This window comes from Heloderma suspectum, chromosome 3 (assembly GCF_057233095.1).
Source record: "Heloderma suspectum isolate Gila_16-S chromosome 3, 16-S_ref, whole genome shotgun sequence".
Lineage (NCBI taxonomy): Eukaryota > Metazoa > Chordata > Lepidosauria > Squamata > Helodermatidae > Heloderma > Heloderma suspectum.
Window position 1 is genome coordinate 1,375,848 of NC_139460.1, and position 17,823 is coordinate 1,393,670.

A 17,823-nucleotide genomic window follows, 5' to 3' on the forward strand; every position below is an offset into this window, starting at 1 on the left:
GGAAAAGCTCTCGGGGCTGTCTATCACTAGACAAGCTAGCCAGGGATTTACAATATTACACACACCCCTTTTCTTCTCTTCTCCCCCAACCTGGTACATGAAAGCAAAGTGCCGAAACTCAGGACGCTGGGGGGTGATGGGCATCGCCTTATACTTGCATTCTTCAGGCAGCCATTAATTTTCAGGGAGGCGGTGGGGTGATTTGCAGGACTTCAAAGGCAAGCTTCTCAGCGTGTTTGTATTTGTAAATCCCAAGCTCAAAACAGGACACGATGAGGTACAGGGCAGCCAAATTCTTGCTTTGGCACGGGCAACAAATAACTCGGGTCAGCTTTCTTCGCTGGGGTCTCAAACAGGAAAACAGTCTTAATTTAAAGTTGTAACATTACTGACAGCGTCAGCCAGCCAGCCAGCTACACAGATCTCACTGTTTTTTTAAGACAGTTGCTCCAATATCTTCTTTTCTTCTCAATCAGGTTGGGTCTCCCAGCTTACACAGTTTATTGCAGCTTTTAGGAGCATGGTAGTAGCGTGATTTTGGCTTGGCCAGGAAGTACTTTGCCAGCGAGAGGGCCCCTCCTGGAGGCCGGTGGGATATTACTCCAAGGTCCTTGATGTCGTGGCAAGAGGCTGGCCGAGTTGCTTAAGGGCAAATAAGGCCGCAAAGAGGGCAGCCAAGGAAGGAATCCAAGGTGTAGCAGAAATCAGAGTCAGAGAGACCACGGAGTGAAGGAAAAAGAGATTCTTCTTTATTTAACGCGCGGGCTTGAGGCTGGAATCATTTCCAAAGAGCCAGAAGCCCCGAATCACAGTAATACATGACTTCTATAGATATGACAGCAGGCAGTTTCCCCCTCCCCTTCTCTCACTGTTTCTAACTGCGAGGTCTATGAAAATGGGTAATAGGGCATGATTAGCAAAGAATGAGACCTTGATATGTATCCAAGCAATATGCAAGCCAAGCAGAGGACTGGAACATGATATGCCAGTGTCAGAGAGACCCAGTCCTGTTAATAATTTGGGGAATTTCCACATTGCTGTTTTAGCTATCCTATGCCAGCTCAGCAAGAACATATCTAATTTTTGACATGGCTGCTACATTCCCCCCTTTAATGCATAATTTTATTACAATTATAGCATTTAATTACACAAGAAGTTGGCAAAGCATAACACAGGATTACTATAGCACTTTTACTGTATATCTTGCTGAGCTATTAAAGCATAGCGGGCAGCTGTTTTAGTGGCCGAGGCAGTAAATTGATGTTTCAGGCAACGCATGAACCAGGGGATGCAGGAGCACAACAGCATTCCTACCACTATTACTGGTAATATCAGAACGAACAATGCTTTTAGCCATCTGAGGTCTGGAAGCCAAGAGGTCAACCAGTCGAGCCAATCATGTTTTCCTATTGTTATATCAGCCACTATATTACGCAGATTATTGAGCTGCATATTTATAGCGTTGCTGTTATCAGTTAAATTAAAACAACAAAGCTTCTGGTGTGACTCACAGCCCAGATGATGGAGAAGGAAAAGATAATCTATACCAGCTCTGTTCTCTAAAACGGCACCTCTTAGGTCTCGTAATTTAATAATGACAGAGCTTGTGAGGTGGCATTTATGCTTTTGGCTAAGCTACAGGTTAACCTGTTAATCTCCAGACCATCAGCCAAGGCTAGGCCCGGCACTCCAACTAGAGATGCTGCTAATGCTAGTTTCTCTGAATCAGAGTACAGACTCACATGACTAGTACAGCTCTCAGTCAGCTGGAGCGCCCGGGGCTGTCGCTGGCGAATGTTCTCAGGCCACGGGGGAAGGACTGGTACCAGACGGCTAAGGCAACATGGGTGGTTATCAGACAAGTTGGCAGGGATGAATGACCAGGTACGGGAACCACAGGTCCAAAACCATCCATGAGGCAGAAGTATATGTGCATAATTAAAGGATATGTTTTGAATTTCATTACAGTGGAAGGGGGGTCCAGGGATAGCTTTACATTTTCCAGAAGATTTTTGACAATTAATCATACGAGCACAAGTGGCATTTATACCAGCTACAATGGGAGTGCGTAAAGTAAATTCAGTAGGAGGCAGAGTTTTTGTAACTGCGCCCCAGTTTGCATTTTGGGAATAAGTCAAATTTATATGATAATGACTCAACATAGTATCATTTTGAATCCCATCGGGATGCTTACAAACGGGTATTAAACAGGAACTAATAAGTCTATTGGCTGGTATATCTTCTGGCAAACAAAAATGCTTTACTCTAGTGATATTAGCTAAGTGAAGCCAATAATTATCGGCAGACCTTAAGGGCATACCTCCCTCTCCCAAAGCAGGCCCCCCTTTAGCGCACAATACTGAGGAGGTGCAACTTAACACTACTAACATCGCAACATACATGTTTAATCTTCTTTGGGATCTGACCGTACGCAGGGCAGCCATTTACCCGGCAAGCTGCAGTAGGGTCTAGTCCTGCTCTTCAACTCTCCAGCTGCAGGTCTGACCGTACGCAGGGGGAACAATTTCCTGGTATGTCCCCAGTAAGGTCTAGCCTGAGTCTTCTTTTACTGCTTTTTCTTTTGCAATACAACTTTTAAAGGATTGTCAGGATTTCTGTTTGCAATCCACTCCCCCCTTTTTGCTCTCTTGACTCGCGTCCAATGTATCCAAGGTTTAACTCTAGCTACTTTTACAGCTGTAGGGGTGGAAAGTATAACAGTATTTGGTCTTTTCCATCTGGGAGTTAAAGGGTCATTTTTTCACTCTTTGACCCACACTTCGTCTCCCGGCTGGAAAGGATGGATTTCAGTAATAGGAATTGGGGGTCTATTTTCCAAAATATACCGGCGCTGGGCTTGAAGAATTTTGCCTAGTGCCTGAACCTCTTGGGTTAAACTAACATTGGCCAATTCTTGCAGGTCTCCCTTTAATCCTACTAAAATTTGGGGAGGCCTGCCATACATTAATTCAAAGGGAGACAGACCAGTAGTTTTGTGTGGAGTGCATCAAATTCTGAACAGAGCTAAGGGCAGCATCTCTATCCATTTTTGCTGAGTTTCCTGACACAGCTTGGCTAAGTGGGTCTTGAGGGTCCGATTCATCCTTTCCACTTGTCCAGGACTTTGCGGGCGGTACGCACAATGAAGCTTCCACTGAATGCCTAATAAATGGTTAACTCCTTGCAACACCTTGTCAACAAATGCAGGGCCGTTATCGGATCCAATAAATAGGGGTAATCCGTGTCTCGGAATTATGTCTTTCATTAAGGCTTTTATAACTTCACGTGCTTTCTCAGTTCGGGTAGGATAGGCTTCTACCCATCCTGTGTAAGTGCACACAAAAACTAGTAGATAACGATAATGTCCTACCCTAGGCATTTCAGTAAAGTCAACAACTAGGGCCTCAAAAGGAAGAGTGCCAGGTTGCTGAATGCTGGGAGGGGGTCTCTTTCCTTGTCTGGGGTTATTTCTGGAGCATTCTACGCATCGCATAGATGCTAAATTGGCATAACTGTGTAGTTCATTGATGTAGACCTGCTTTTGTAGTAGTGCTGCCAGGGCACTTTTTCCCAGATGGGTAGCTTTATGTGCAGTCTGGACAATGCTCCAAGCTAGCCATTGTGGCACATAGATTCATCCACTGGCAGTTCCCACCACTTCTGGGCTATTTTCTTAGCTTGCAGGGTCTCAACAGCTATTTGATCTTCTTCCGGAGTGTAGGTTGGACGCACATCTGTCAAGTTAACTTGGAACAATGGGGCTTCCGAGATTGTCATCTCAATTTTTTCTCTATCGTGCTCGTCTCTGAGGGCAACTTGCTTGGCTACGTGCTCTGCCCATCGATTGCCTTCTGCCACCTCACTTGTTCCCTTTTGATGCCCTCGGCAATGTATTACTGCTACACGTTTGGGGTGCCATACGACATCTAATAGAGCTGATATTTCTGTTATATTTTTGATACCTTGTCCGGTGGAGTTTATTAATCCTTTCTCACGGTACAATGCTCCATGGGCATGGAGGGTGGTGAAGGCATACTTAGAGTCCGTATAAATATTGACCGTGAGTCCAGCAGCCAACGTCAGGGCTCGAATTAGGGCAATTAATTCTGCCTTTGGGGCTGAAGTTCCCACAGACAGAGGATTGGCCTCGATAACCTTGTCTTTAGTTACTACTGCATAGCCGGCGTATCTTTTCCCATCTCGGACAAAACTGCTTCCATCAGTAAAGTAGGTGACGTCTGGGTGAGGCCAGGGGCTATCACGCAAGTCTGGACGACTGGAATAAACTTCATCCATAGTTTTGATGCAATCGTGTTCAGGCTGACCTCCTGGTTCTATTGGCAGCAGCGTGGCCGGATTTAAGTTGGATGACGCCTCTAACTTGATACGCGGATTTTCACGGAGCATAGCTTGGTACTTGGTCATGCGCTCGTTGGTGAACCAATAATTTCCTTTATACTCCATTAGCGTGAGTACTGCATGTGGAACCCGGACGGTTAGTTCTTGTCCCATTGACAACTTATCTGCCTCTTTAACCAGGAGGGCAGTTGCGGCAATGGCTCTCAGGCAAGCTGGCCAGCCTCTGGCAACTACATCTAACTGCTTGAATAAATATGCAACAGGTCTCTGCCATGATCCAAGTTGCTGTGTCAGCACCCCTACAGCTACACTGTCTCGCTCATGGACATACAACAGGAAAGGCTTAGCCACATCAGGAAGTCCTAGAGCGGGCGCTTGGAGTAATGCTTTCTTGATATCTATGAAAGCTTGTTTTTGTGGCTCTCCCCACTGAAACGGAGCTGCCTCTGAACCTTTGGTAGCTTCATACAGAGGCTTACTCATTACAGCAAAGTTGGGAATCCAGATTCTACAAAACCCAGCAGCCCCAAGGAACTCCCGCACCTGCTTCCTAGTAGTTGGCTCTGGCAGGGCACACACAATCTCTTTCCGTTCAGGACCCAATTCTCGCTGATGGTGAGATACTATGAACCCTAGATATCGTACCTGGGTTTTACAAAGTTGTGCCTTTTTCCGAGATACTTTATATCCTCGTTCCCACAGGAGTTGCAACAGTTCCTGGGTGCTTTGCCAGCATTTGAGTCTTGATGATGCTGCTAGGAGCAAATCATCAACGTACTGCAACAGAACTCTTTTCCCGGGTTCGGAATGAAAATTTTGGAGGTCTTGACTTAGGGCTGTCCCGAATAATGTGGGGGAGTTTTTGAAACCTTGGGGAAGATGGCCCCAGGTCAGTTGGGTCTTTCTCCCAGTCATTTGATCTTCCCATTGAAAGGCGAAGATAGCTTGGCTCTTAGGTGCCAGTCGGATACAGAAAAAGGCATCTTTTAAGTCTAAGGTAGTAAAGTGAGTAGCTTCAGATGGAATCAATCCCAACAAGACATAGGGGTTCGGGACCACCGGATGTATCGTCACAGTTGCTTGGTTGACCAGTCTGAGATCTAGCACTGGACGGTAATCTTCTGTGCTGCCGGGTTTCTTGATTGGCAGGAGGGGGGTATTCCATGGAGACTGACATTTTCGAAGGATACCATATTGTAACAGATGGTCTAGGTGCTTCTGAATTCCTAGCACCACTCGGCGCGGCAGTGGATACTGACATACGTGCACTGGTATTGCTCCTGGTTTTAATTCAACTACAACAGGGGGCACACATCTTGCCATTCCTGGCGGATTATCTTCAGCCCACACTCCAGGCACATAGAAAGCCTGCCATGGCTCTTCATCAAGTACTGGCATGGTCCAATGTAGCCTCCACTCTTCTTCCTGTGGATATGTGAGTGACAGGAGCTGACCTTCCTGGGGCCTGCGGAAGGCGACAGCCGTTGTTCCGTCTTCTTCAAAGGATATTTGGGCCCTCAGCTTTGACAACAAATCACGTCCCAACAATGGCATAGGGCATTCAGGTAAATATAAAAACTGATGTTCTACTATGTGGCTTCCGAGCCGACAAGTCCGTTGCTGCAGCAGATGCTTTTCTTCTACTGCACCAGTTGCCCCAATCACCCGCACTTTTTGATGGGTGAGGGGAGCAACGGGGTAGGTCACCACTGATGACACTGCTCCAGTGTCAATCATGAAATCAATATTTTGGCCCCCCACAGTGGCAGTGACCATGGGCTCCCCGGGGCCAAGATTAAAGGGGCCCGGTCTGTCCTATTCGAGACTTTCGGTTGCGGCCATTCCCGTAAAGGGATTCACTTCGTAATTCCCAGTTGATTCTCTTTGCATTTGCCAGTTATTCGGTTGCCAGCATGGCTGTCCCCTCCCTCGTCCGTGGTAGCCCCCTCGATTTTCCGCCTGGTACGTCGGATTGGTTCCATTTGGACACTCACGCCACCAATGCCCATCTTGTCCACATTGGGCACACTGATTCCTTCTCAAAAATTCTCTTCTTCCTGCTCTCCCCTTCCCTCGTCCGCGTCCTCTTTGCTCTCTGCCCGGTCCTCCATCTTGCGGACCTACTAGTGCTGCAGCAAGCAGTTCCGCATTTTTCACCATTCTCTTCTCTTTCTCTTTCTTTTCTTCTTGGTCCCTGTTTATGTACACCTTCTGAGCGACTTCTAATAATTCCGTCAAATTCTTCCCAGCAAAACCATTCAACTTTTGTAGCTTTCTTCGAATATCTTTATAACTCTGAGTTACAAAGGCCATATTAATCACTTTCATATTTTCTTGGGCTTCTGGGTCGAGAGGGGTGTACTGGCGATATGCATCCAGGAGACGTTCTAAATATTCTCCAGGTGCTTCGGTTGCTCCTTGCAACACTTCAGAGACTTTTGTCATATTAATAGACTTTTTCATTCCTGCTCTCATAGCTTGCAACAGCAAGGTTTGGTACTGAGTGATGCGTTCTAACCCTGCCGGTAGGTTGGGATCCCAATGGGGATTTTCTAAGGGCACTCTCTCTCTCATCCATCCTTGGGGATTTACATAATTTTCTAGGGCTCTTTCTAGGGCGATTTGTTCCATTTGTTGATGGATTCGTCGCCTTTCCTCAGTGGTGAATAACGTCAAAAGCAACTGTTGGCAATCTTGCCAGTTAGGCATATGCGAGGCCATAATGCTGGAGCATAGTTCCACTAGCTCATTAGGCTTTGTGGTATATGAAGCATAATGGGTCTTCCAATTTAGTAAATCTGAAGTTGTAAAGGGTGCATAAGTGTAGGCTTGGATGGGGATATAATGCTCTGCCGCCTCGGGATCTGGGTTGTGCACCATCTGAGTTATCTGCCTCAGAGGAAGCAGAGGTTGGGCTTCACTCTCTGACTGCTGAGCCGTAGATGGGCTCAACCCCTCTTCTTCTTGTGAGCACATCTCTGTAAGGGCCGCTGCTGATTTTACTACTTCTTCTATCCAACTTCTCAATTCTGCAGCCTCTTTTATTAATGCTGACTGAGGTGTAAGAGGGGAATCTCCCGATCCTGCAGAGATGGAAGCCTCAGCAGGCAATATCTGAGAGTTGAGGACCGTAGCTGAAATCGGCGAATTACTGCCGGTGGGGCTTGAAACTGATGGCGTCAATTCCAAGTCGAGGCGCGGGGCAGTGCCTCCGGAAGGGGAGGATGGCAGGGGCTCAGGATTTCGACGAGGCGGTCTTACAGTAACATGGGCCCGGGGTGGAAGCGGGGCATAAGCGGGTGGAAACGCCGTTAGCTCTGCCAGATCTTCACACGGGGCTTCTAACACTGGCTGTAATTTCTTGGCTAATTTTTCTTTTCTGAGCACCAAAACTTTTGCTTGGGATTCTAGGCATTTCTTTAGCCACGGAGGAGAAACACGGACTATGGAATCCCACGAGTCTATGTAGGGAAATTGATCAGGGTGCCCAGGGTTCCCAACTATGATGGCATATACACGACTGATTTTGCTGGGCTCCAAAGAGCCTCCAGTAGGCCATCCTACACCAAAAGATGGCCACTCTATTTCACATAAAGTTCGCAACCGTTGAGGATTCATGGGGGGGTCCCCATAATCTCCACTAAAACCTTTCTTAAAATTTGCTAACATACATCCCAAGGGGGTGCAAGGTTTGCTTCCCCCGCCACCCATAGCCTCCCTCCTAAATTGAAGACAGACACAATTAGGGAATGGGATTGGTCAGTGAGCAAGGGGTCTCACTGGCCGACACAAGAGGATTTTACACACCACGCACTTTGCTACTGGCCTGGGCACCCGGACGGCCAACGGTATGCTTCAGAAACCGCAGTAGCCACTCACACAATCATCATTCTCTCCACTGCTTCCATATGTCCCTGCCACCCACTTTTCCCACTTTTTACCAGAGCGGAAAACGGCTTCCCCAGCTTCCTCAGCTTCCTAGTGAGTACTGGCGTGCTAGGTACTGGCGCCCACTCGGGGGTGTGATCAGGCCCCCCTTCTACCCGCAAGGAGTAGGTTCTTTTGTATACGTATACCACCAACACTGACCTTCTTCATAAGGCGGGGCCCTCTTTTTTTCTGCCCAGTGGCCTTTCTCCCTAAAGGCGGGGCCCTCTTTTTCCCATATACTTGCCTTTCTCCTGAAGGCTTCCAATGTGGGTTTCAACTCAATTGCAGCTGCAATACAGGCAGGGCTCAAGTTCCTTCCTCCGCTTCCCAAGGTTCTCTTGCCGCTCGCTACAGTTCGGGCGGTCCCAGCTCAGGCTGTCTCCTGTTCATCCAACAAAAAGGTTGGTGGCGCCAAGAAAGGGAGGCATGCGCAGAGCCCGTCTTCCCGGTGCGGCGATCAAGAGCAGGCAACTGCCACCTGTCTGGCTCAGAGCCTGCCACATCCGAGTCACGGCACCATTTATGTAGCAGAAATCAGAGTCAGAGAGACCACGGAGTGAAGGAAAAAGAGATTCTTCTTTATTGAACACGCGGGCTTGAGGCTGGAATCGTTTCCAAAGAGCCAGAAGCCCCAAATCACAGTAATACATGACTTTTATAGATTTGACAGCAGGCAGTTTCCCCCTCCCCTTCTCTCACTGTTTCTAACTGCGAGGTCTATGAAAATGGGTAATAGGGCATGATTAGCAAAGAATGAGACCTTGATATGTATCCAAGCAATATGCAAGCCAAGCAGAGGACTGGAACATGATATGCCAGTGTCAGAGAGACCCAGTCCTGTTAATAATTTGGGGAATTTCCACATTGCTGTTTTAGCTATCCTATGCCAGCTCAGCAAGAACATATCTGATTTTTGACATGGCTGCTACAAAGGGACATTTCTCGTCTTACCCAGAAGAGAGGAGCCCCCACATACTCCCCTTCCAAGTTACAGATGGCGCAAGAACACAGAGTAAGTCCCCGTGGCGACGGATGGATCCAGATGACAGATGAGAGGCTGCTCCTACCACAGACCCTGCAGGGAGCTATCTTAGAGCAAGTGCATCATTCTCTTGGACAACCGGGGCATCAGCCATGATTGACTATTGCAAGAGGCTGTTCGTCTCTCCTGGCCTAACTGTACGCGCCCATCGATTAGCAGCAACATGTGAGGTTTGCCAGAAAATTAATTCCCCCAGGGCACCCCCTCCACCAAGGGGAGGGCGACCATGGGCGCACTATTCCTTCCAGAGGGTGCAGATTGATTTTGCTGAAATGCCACCGTGTAGGGGTTACAGATATCTGCTTGTAATAGTGTGTCAAATGATGGGGTGGGTAGAAGCATTCCCATGCAGAAACTGTCAAGCAAAAACTGTAGTTGCTAAGTCGTTACAGGAGGTGATGCCCCGGTTCTCCCTGCCTGAGGTTGTAGAGTCCGACCAGGGCTCACACTTCACCTCAGCTGTTATGCAAGGACTGGCACGAGCTCTGGGGGTAAAGTGGCACTTACATTGCCCCTGGAAACCCCAGGCGAGTGGACAGGTTAAAAGAACTAATTGGAGTCTCAAGGAGACCCTAACCAAGCTCCAGCAAGGGGTAAAGCTTACTTGGATTGAGGCTTTGCCAATAGCTCTAACAAAGCTTCAAAGAATGCCAAGAAAAGACATAAAGTTGTCCCCCTTTGAGCTAATGTTTAGATTCCCACCCCGGGTACACTGCGGAAGGAGGGAAGAAGTCAAGTGGGAAATGGGGGATCAGATGTTGAGGGGCCAGTTGACTTCTCTACAGTCCGTTCTTTCACAGCTACGAGCTTACTCCATCCCATTCCAGAGGTTGCCGCTAGATGCTCCCATCCATCTCTTCCAGCCGAGAGACAAAGTGTTGTTGAAAAAGTAGAATAAAGAAGCTCTAAAAGAAGGGTGAGAAGGGCCTACCTGGTGGGACCAACCAGCCATTCATGTGTGAAACTTGTAGGTTCTAGCAAATGGACACATTGCAGCCGGTTAAAGCCATTTAGACGACCCCTGCCTCCTCCTGTCACCCGGAAAGAACAGGAGGACACGGGCAACAGTCCTCTGCTCCCTGGCACCCCCCTGGAAGCTGCCAGGGACACAGGCGAAGAAGCCATCCAGGAGCCACAATCGCCTCTTGTTTATAAATCCCAGCAGTTAATTGAAACTGCTCTGTCAAAACAAATGCTCTTGCTTTATTGTGCTGATAGAGAAACCCCGTTTTAAAACGCTTTAAGACATGAGTAAAGACTTAAAGGAGGGAACTGTTAGAAAAAGGGGAAGTCTAGCGAGACAGTCACATAAGCATAATCAGAAATAAACATGTTGACACAGTCGTGCTCTAAGGAGTCAGCTAACGGCTCAGTCAGTTGACATGTCTTGTGGCTAACAGAAAATTGTAAAGAGGGGGGGTATAAAAGATTTGTGCATGCTTAGCTTGGGGTCCAGACCGCTCTGCACCCGTTTTGCAAAACGACTAATAAAATAGTGTTGGATCCGCTGCTGCCTGCCTGGCATCCTTTCTTTCAACCAGAAGCAAGAGCTTTTTATCTAACAAAGTGAAGACGTTACTTGCGGATGAGACTGGAGGACAGCCTGCAGAGGAAGAATCACAGGGGAACCTACATGAGAGTGAGCAAGAGGCTGAAGGTCAGTCAAGCAGAGGCGATGAAACCCAGGCCTACAAGAAGAAGAAGAGAAGAGTGGTAGTAGTGGGAGACCCCTTGCTGCGTGGGATCGAGACCCAAGTATGTCGCGAAGACCTGTGGACTCGCCAGGTATGTTGTGTCCTGGGAGGACGGATTAGAGACGTGACTGAAAGGTTGCCTGCACTCATAAAGCCCACTGACAGGTATCCCTTTCTTCTCATCCATGTGGGAACAAATGATGCTGCCAAGTGGAGCTATGAAGAAATAACGTCAGACTTTGAAGCTCTGGGAAGGAAACTCAAGAACTTTGGGGCCCAGATAGTTTTCTCCTCCTTCCTTCCAGTAGTTAGAAGAGGGATAGAAAGGGAACGAAAAATACTCCAGGTGAATGACTGGCTACGAAGGTGGTGCCGACGGGAGAGATTTGGATTCTGGGACCACAGGCTATACTTCCTGGAAGATGGACTGTTGGCTAGGGATGGGTTGCACCTCACAAAGGATGGGAAGAATGTGTTTGGCCACACATTCAGAGAACAGCTCTGATAGCGCCCAATAATAGTCTTCAGACACGTGTAGGAAGAAAGCCAGACTGTGAAGCACATGGTCTTCGATGTCTATATATACTAATGCCCAGAGTATGGGAAACAAACAGAACGAACTTGAACTCTTAATACAAGAGGGAAATTATGACCTGATAGGTATAACTGAGACTTGGTGGGATGACTCTCATGACTGGAATACAGCAATTGAAGGATATAACTTGTTCAAAAAGAACAGGAGGAACAGAAAGGGAGGTGGGGTCGCACTGTATGTGAAAAATACATATCTCTGCACAGAAATACAGGAGGAGGAGCTTGGTAGCCCCATCGAGAGCATCTGGGTTGAAATAAATGGAGCAAAGAATAAAAGGAACCTGTTGGTCGGAGTCTACTACCAGCCACCCAATCAAGGACAGGAGAAGACAAGGATGAAACTTTTGAAAAGCAAATAGCCAATGTTTTAAGGAAGCATGATGTAGTAGTTATGGGGGACTTCAATTTCCCCGATATTTGTTGGGAGACAAATTCTGCAAAACATGGCCCCTCCAGGAAATTCCTGACTTGTGTGGCGGATCACTTCCTCCTACAGTAGGAGGAGGAAGGAACTAGAGGATCGGCTATCCTTGACTTGATCCTGACCAACAGAGATGACTTAGTGGATAAAGTAGCAGTTACAGGAACTCTGGGGGAAAGCGACCATGTTGTACTTGAGTTCTTGGTTCTAAGGGAAGCAAAAGCCGAGTGTAGTCAAACGCGTACCCTGGATTTTAGGAAAGCTGATTTTAATAAACTCAGAACAATGATCAGTAAGTTCCCATGGCAAGCGACGCTAATGAGAAAAGGAGTCCAAGATGGGTGGGAGTTTTTAAAAAAGAAAATTCTCAAGGCACAATCACCAATGTGGCTTCACAACAAGCTTCGGGATGATCTGAAAACAAAAAAGGACACATATAGGAAGTGGAAAGAAGGCCAAGTAACAAAGGAAGAGTACAGGCAGGTAGCACAAAATTGCAGGGACGGCGTCAGGAAGGCTAAAGCTGAGAATGAGCTGAGGTTAGCAAGGGATGCTAAAAACAACAAAAAGGCTTTCTTCAGCTACGTGCATAGTAAAAGACAGAGGAAAGAAATGGTGGTTCAGCTACTAAATAAGGATGGCAAAACGATAACAGATGACAAAGAAAAGGCAGAGGTGCTCAATTCCTACTTTGGCTCAGTCTTCTCCCAAAAGAGGGTCTATGACCCCCCTGGCAAAGGTGAAGTACAGGCTGAAGGGGCAGGATTGCAGCTTGAGATCGAAAGGCATATGGTCAAGGAACACCCAATGACTTTGAATGAGTTCAAATCCCCAGGGCCAGATGAACTGCATCCTAGAGTCATAAAGGAACTGGCAGAAGAACTCTCAGAACCGCTGTCTATTCTCTTTGAGAAATCATGGAGGACGGGGGAAGTGCCAGATGACTGGAGGAGGGCTAATGTTGTCCCTATCTTCAAAAAGGGCAAAAAGGAGGAACCTGCGAACTACAGACCAGTCAGTCTGACATCAATCCCTGGGAAAATTCTGGAGCAGATGATAAAGGAATCCATCTGGAAGCACCTTGACAACAATGCCATGATTAGTCGAAGCCAACATGGATTTGTCAAAAACAAGTCCTGCCAGACAAATCTGATCTCATTTTTGGATCAAGTCACCTCCCTTGTGGACTGTGGGAATGCTGTAGACATCATATACCTCGACTTCAGCAAAGCTTTCGACAAAGTGCCCCATGACATCCTGATGAGCAAACTAGCTCAAAGTGGGCGAGATGAAACAACGATCATGTGGATCCACAGTTGGCTACAGAATCGGACTCAAAGAGTGCTTATCAATGGGACCTTCTCAAACTGGGGAGAGGTAATGCGTGGGGTACCACAGGGCTCAGTCCTGGGCCCAGTGCTCTTCAACATTTTTATGAATGACTTGGAGGAGGAGGTGCAGGGAATGCTGATCAAATTTGCAGATGACACAAAATTGGGCGGGATAGCTAATACTTTGGAAGACAGAAACAAAATTCCAAGTGATCTGGATAGACTGGAGCGCTGGGCAGAAAACAACAGAATGACATTGAATAGGGATAAATGCCAAGTTCTGCACCTAGGAAAAAGAAACCAAATGCACAGTTACAAGATGGGGGATACGTGGCTCAACCACACTACAAGCGAGAAGGATCTTGGAATTGTTGTCAATCACAAGCTGAATATGAGCCAACAATGTGTGGTGGCTGCAAAAAAGGCCAATGCTATTTTGGGCTGCATTCATAGAAGCATAGCTTCCAAATCCTGGGAAGTACTAGTTCCCCTCTACTCAGCACTGGTTAGGCCTCATCTGGAGTACTGTGTCCACCACTGGGCACCACACTTTAAGAAGGATGCAGACCAACTGTAGAGGGTTCGGAGGAGGGCAACAAAGATGATCAGGGGACTGGAAACAAAGCCCTGTGAAGAGGGACTGAAAGAACTGGGCATGTTTCGCCTTGAGAAGACTGAGGGGAGATATGATAGCACTCTTCAAGTCCTTGAAAGGTTGTCCCAGAGAGGAAGGCCAGGATCTCTTCTTGATCAACCCAGAGTGCAGGACACGGGATAATGGGCTCAAGTGACAGGAAGCCAGATTCTGGCTGATCATCAGGAAAAACTTCCTGACTGTAAGAGCAATACGACAATGGAACCAATTCCCTAGGGAGGCGGTGGGCTCTCCCACACTGGAGGCCTTCAAGACGAGGCTGGACAGCCATCTGTCAGGGATGCTCTGACTTGGATTCCTACATTGAGCAGGGTGTTGGACTCGATGGCCTTGTAGGCCCCTTCCAACACTACTATTCTATGATTCTATGATTCTAAGACAGCCATGGTGCAGAAGATGAGGTTGACACAGATGTGGGATCCACAGGTGCCCAGAGCCTTGTGGCCAGCCTCTTTGGGGGACGGGCAGCAGACCGTGAGCAGAATCAGTCCGTAGGACAACCTGATGAAGAGAATGTCAAAGGTTCCGATGAGGGAGGCCACCGTCAAGCTGTACGCCTTCATGACTGCTGCATCTGCACAGGCCAGCTTGACGAGGGCCACGAACTTGCAGTAGCTGTGGGCAGTGACCTTGGACTTGCACAAAGGCAGCTGCCCCACCAGGAAGGGATGTGGGGAGAAGAGCACCACGCCCCTGGCCACGACCCCAGCACCAATCGCAGTGACGCGGGCTCCTGTGAGGATGGTGGGGAGCCTCAGTGGTTTGCAAATGGCCACGTAGCGGTCGTACGCCATGGCCAGGAAGAGGCCGGACTCCATGGCTGTGATGGCGAGGATGAACGTCTGGGCCAGGCAGGCGCTGAAGCCAATGTGCCAGCACCCAGCCAGAGGATGGCCAGCATCTTGGGCAGGGCGGAGGTGGAGAGCACCAGGTCGGTGAGGGAGAGCATGGCCAGGAGGAGGTGCATGGGCTGCTGAGACCCGGGTCAGTCGTGTAGAGCCCGAGGATGGCGCAGTTCCCCAGGAGCGCCACCAGCTACGTGGAGCAGAAGGGCAGGGCCAGCCAGGCATGCAGCGGGCCCAGGCCGGGGATGCCCGCCAGGAGGAAGGCAGCCGCAGGGCTGGGGCTGGTGGAGAGGTTGGAGGGAGGAGGCTGCATGCCACTGGGCCTCTGGTCCCCTCGGGATGACCCAGCACGCCGGCATCGGGGCTTCTTGCTAGGAGCTGAAGAGAAGGAACGGCACGTCGAGTGGTGAAGGCAAATCACCGGCAAAAATACCAAGCAGCAACTGCCCCGAGAGGCACTGCAAGATCGCAAGGGGCCAGCTGTAACCCCAGTTTAACAATGGGTTTCATCCCACTGTTCCTCCCCAGGCAGCCATCCTGTTCTCCCTGCCCTCCTTTTATCCTCACAACACCCCTGTAAAGTCGGCTGGAAGGAGCGACTGGGCTCCTGGGCTCCAGCTTGGCCCTCTTGCACCACGCTGGCTCCAGAGCTGGGAGACCCAGGTTCTAGTCCTGAGTCTTCTGGGAACCTGGGTAGCCTGATGCCCGTTACTCTCTCCTAACCCATCCAACCTGCCAAGTTTGTTCTGAGGATAAAATGAGAATTGTGACAAAAACGACAGAGTCAGCACCTTAAAAACTAAAAATGGTATGATGGCATAAGCACTGTGAAGCAGTATCGACTCTAGAAAGTTATACAGACCTGATAATTAGGAGTAACGATGCTAACTGACTGAGGGCATGTAAACAAGCCAGAAAGAAAAACCGGGAATGTGTGCAAGAGTGGAATGCTGCCGGTAACATTAGCGCACCGTCCTTTATATTTTGGACAGAACCATATAGCAGCAGCTGGCAGGGCAGCCATCCCCACAATGTGGTGGTGCAGCCCCCCAGGCCCCCCAGCCTTCATTAGTTCAAGGACCTTAACATGGTCAGTGTGATGGTTCTCGTTTCTGCGCCACGGACTGGTTGGAGAACACAACAGCCACACTCTCATTTACTGCATTTCTATACCGCCTAATAGCCAAAGCTCTCTGGGCCGGTAGCAACAGTTAAACCCCTAAAAACATTTCCTCTCTCCAGCATGATGATTCTATGGAGCTTCCAGCTGCTTTTTCATGCTGATGCCTTGGCTGGTTCTGCGAACTGCGAGATTAGCAGAGTTAGTGCCATCTCCAAAAATGAGAGTACAATATGGAGGAAGTAAGAGAAGCACCACCCATGTGGTCCCGGGGGGGGGGGGAGCTTTTGTGCAAGAAGAGACAGAAAAGACTCTGAATTATCACTGCGTTCAAAATACAAGAAGAGAGGGCGGCGTGAGGGTGAGGGCGACATTACAAGTGATGATTAGAGCAGCTGTGCCCAACCTGGTCTCCTCCGAATGGGCTGGAGCACATCAACCCCAGCAGAAAATGCTGGGAGTTGTAGTCCAACACATCTGGAGGGCACCAAGTCGGGCACGGCTGAGGGATATTGCAGAGTCAATGGGTCCAGGACATTTACTTCTGAGACAACAGAGTCCATGCCCTGATGATGACACCTGATGGATATGAAAATAGTGCCGTTCTGAAATGAGCTGACGGGCCTCCCTCTCCCTCTGCCCCCCTCCCGCCCACCACAGTTTGGAAATATTCCCTTCTTGTGAAAAGAAGAACCAATTCACAATGGCCAACGGGGCATGTTGAGACAGTGGGCTAGTTAGGTGGATTTCTGTGCAGAGTTGAAGACATGGTGCTGTGGCCATGTGGTCCTACTCAACCCACAGTTCCTGGGATGACGTAAAGGAGCCCCGACATGTCATTCTGGTCTTGCAAATAGTTTCAAAAAAGACCAGAAAGATCCACTGAATTGTTGGCTTACGATCACTTGCCAAATCCGGGCGGGCTCAGGGCAGGCAGAGATGGCCCTTGCAAAAACCGTTGACGGATCTAAACATTTTCAGAAGTATATCAGCAACCAAATGCTTGTGCAGAGAGCAACCTCTTCCACTGCTCTGGCTGCTGGCAAGGTGGGGACGGCAAGAGCTGGAACGACTCAGGAGGTGGATTCTCATACTGCCTGGGTCTCTATGAGGCTTAAACTGTTAGGCCTGGAGACCCTTTGGAGGCCTTGTGGTGTCCACCTTTCCTCTGAACCACCAGGACTGAGCACAGGCAGTTGCAACATGAGCCAGGAGGACTGCGAGTTTGGCCCCGTGGGGACGTTTTGGGTCTTATGAGCACGTTGTGCTCTGGTGCCTCCAGGTCCGCCTGCTCGGCATCCGTTCCTCTCCTGTCTTCTGGATCCACTTCGGCTTCTGAAGATGGACGAGCAGCCGCATCAGCCAGCCAGACGCCCTTCTCCTACAGCAGCCAGGCAGGGGGCAGCCTGCGTCCGGCACTCAGCTTGTGGTGCCGCAGGAGGCAAGCGGCAAACTGTGCAGTCACGGGTGCGGTGCCAGCAGCCTTGGTTCTGGTCTATAGTTAGCTCTGCCGCGCAGCCCCACGAGTCTCAGGGGCCCTCAGGACACAGTGACCGCAGCTGGAAGCAATTTGCAGAGCACCGATGAAGAGTCCATCACTGGGCTCACCTGGGAGCTGCTGTATATCCTCTGCTGAGGACGGACGATCAAAACAGAGCACCCCCCCGCCCCCGTGGCCCAACAGTTGGAGCAGCGCGTTCTTGGGCTCTTTTCCCCACCTCTGCTGAATGTCAGGAAAGGGCCCCCAGGAAAGCAACTTGCACAGACAGCATTTTTGGTAGACTGAATTCATGGCAGGGAAGAAATCTGAACAATTGTGACCTGGGGGGCAT

General features: G+C 49.1%; 1 protein-coding gene and 1 pseudogene across 1 annotated transcript; both read right to left on the reverse strand.

Annotated features, from left to right (window-relative positions):
- Positions 1–1,574: 1,574 nt before the first annotated feature.
- On the reverse strand, positions 1,575–7,683 carry LOC146349174 (uncharacterized). Its single transcript, XM_084842116.1, has 3 exons — positions 6,220–7,683; positions 3,656–6,135; positions 1,575–1,833 (listed from the first exon to the last, which is right to left on the reverse strand). The coding sequence occupies exons 1-3, from the start codon at positions 7,333–7,335 to the stop codon at positions 1,575–1,577; spliced, it is 3,855 nt and encodes a 1,284-aa protein (XP_084698242.1). The 5' UTR covers positions 7,336–7,683.
- A 6,708-nt stretch (positions 7,684–14,391) lies between these two features.
- Positions 14,392–15,184, reverse strand: LOC146349175 (olfactory receptor 52K1-like; annotated as a pseudogene).
- Positions 15,185–17,823: the final 2,639 nt, after the last annotated feature.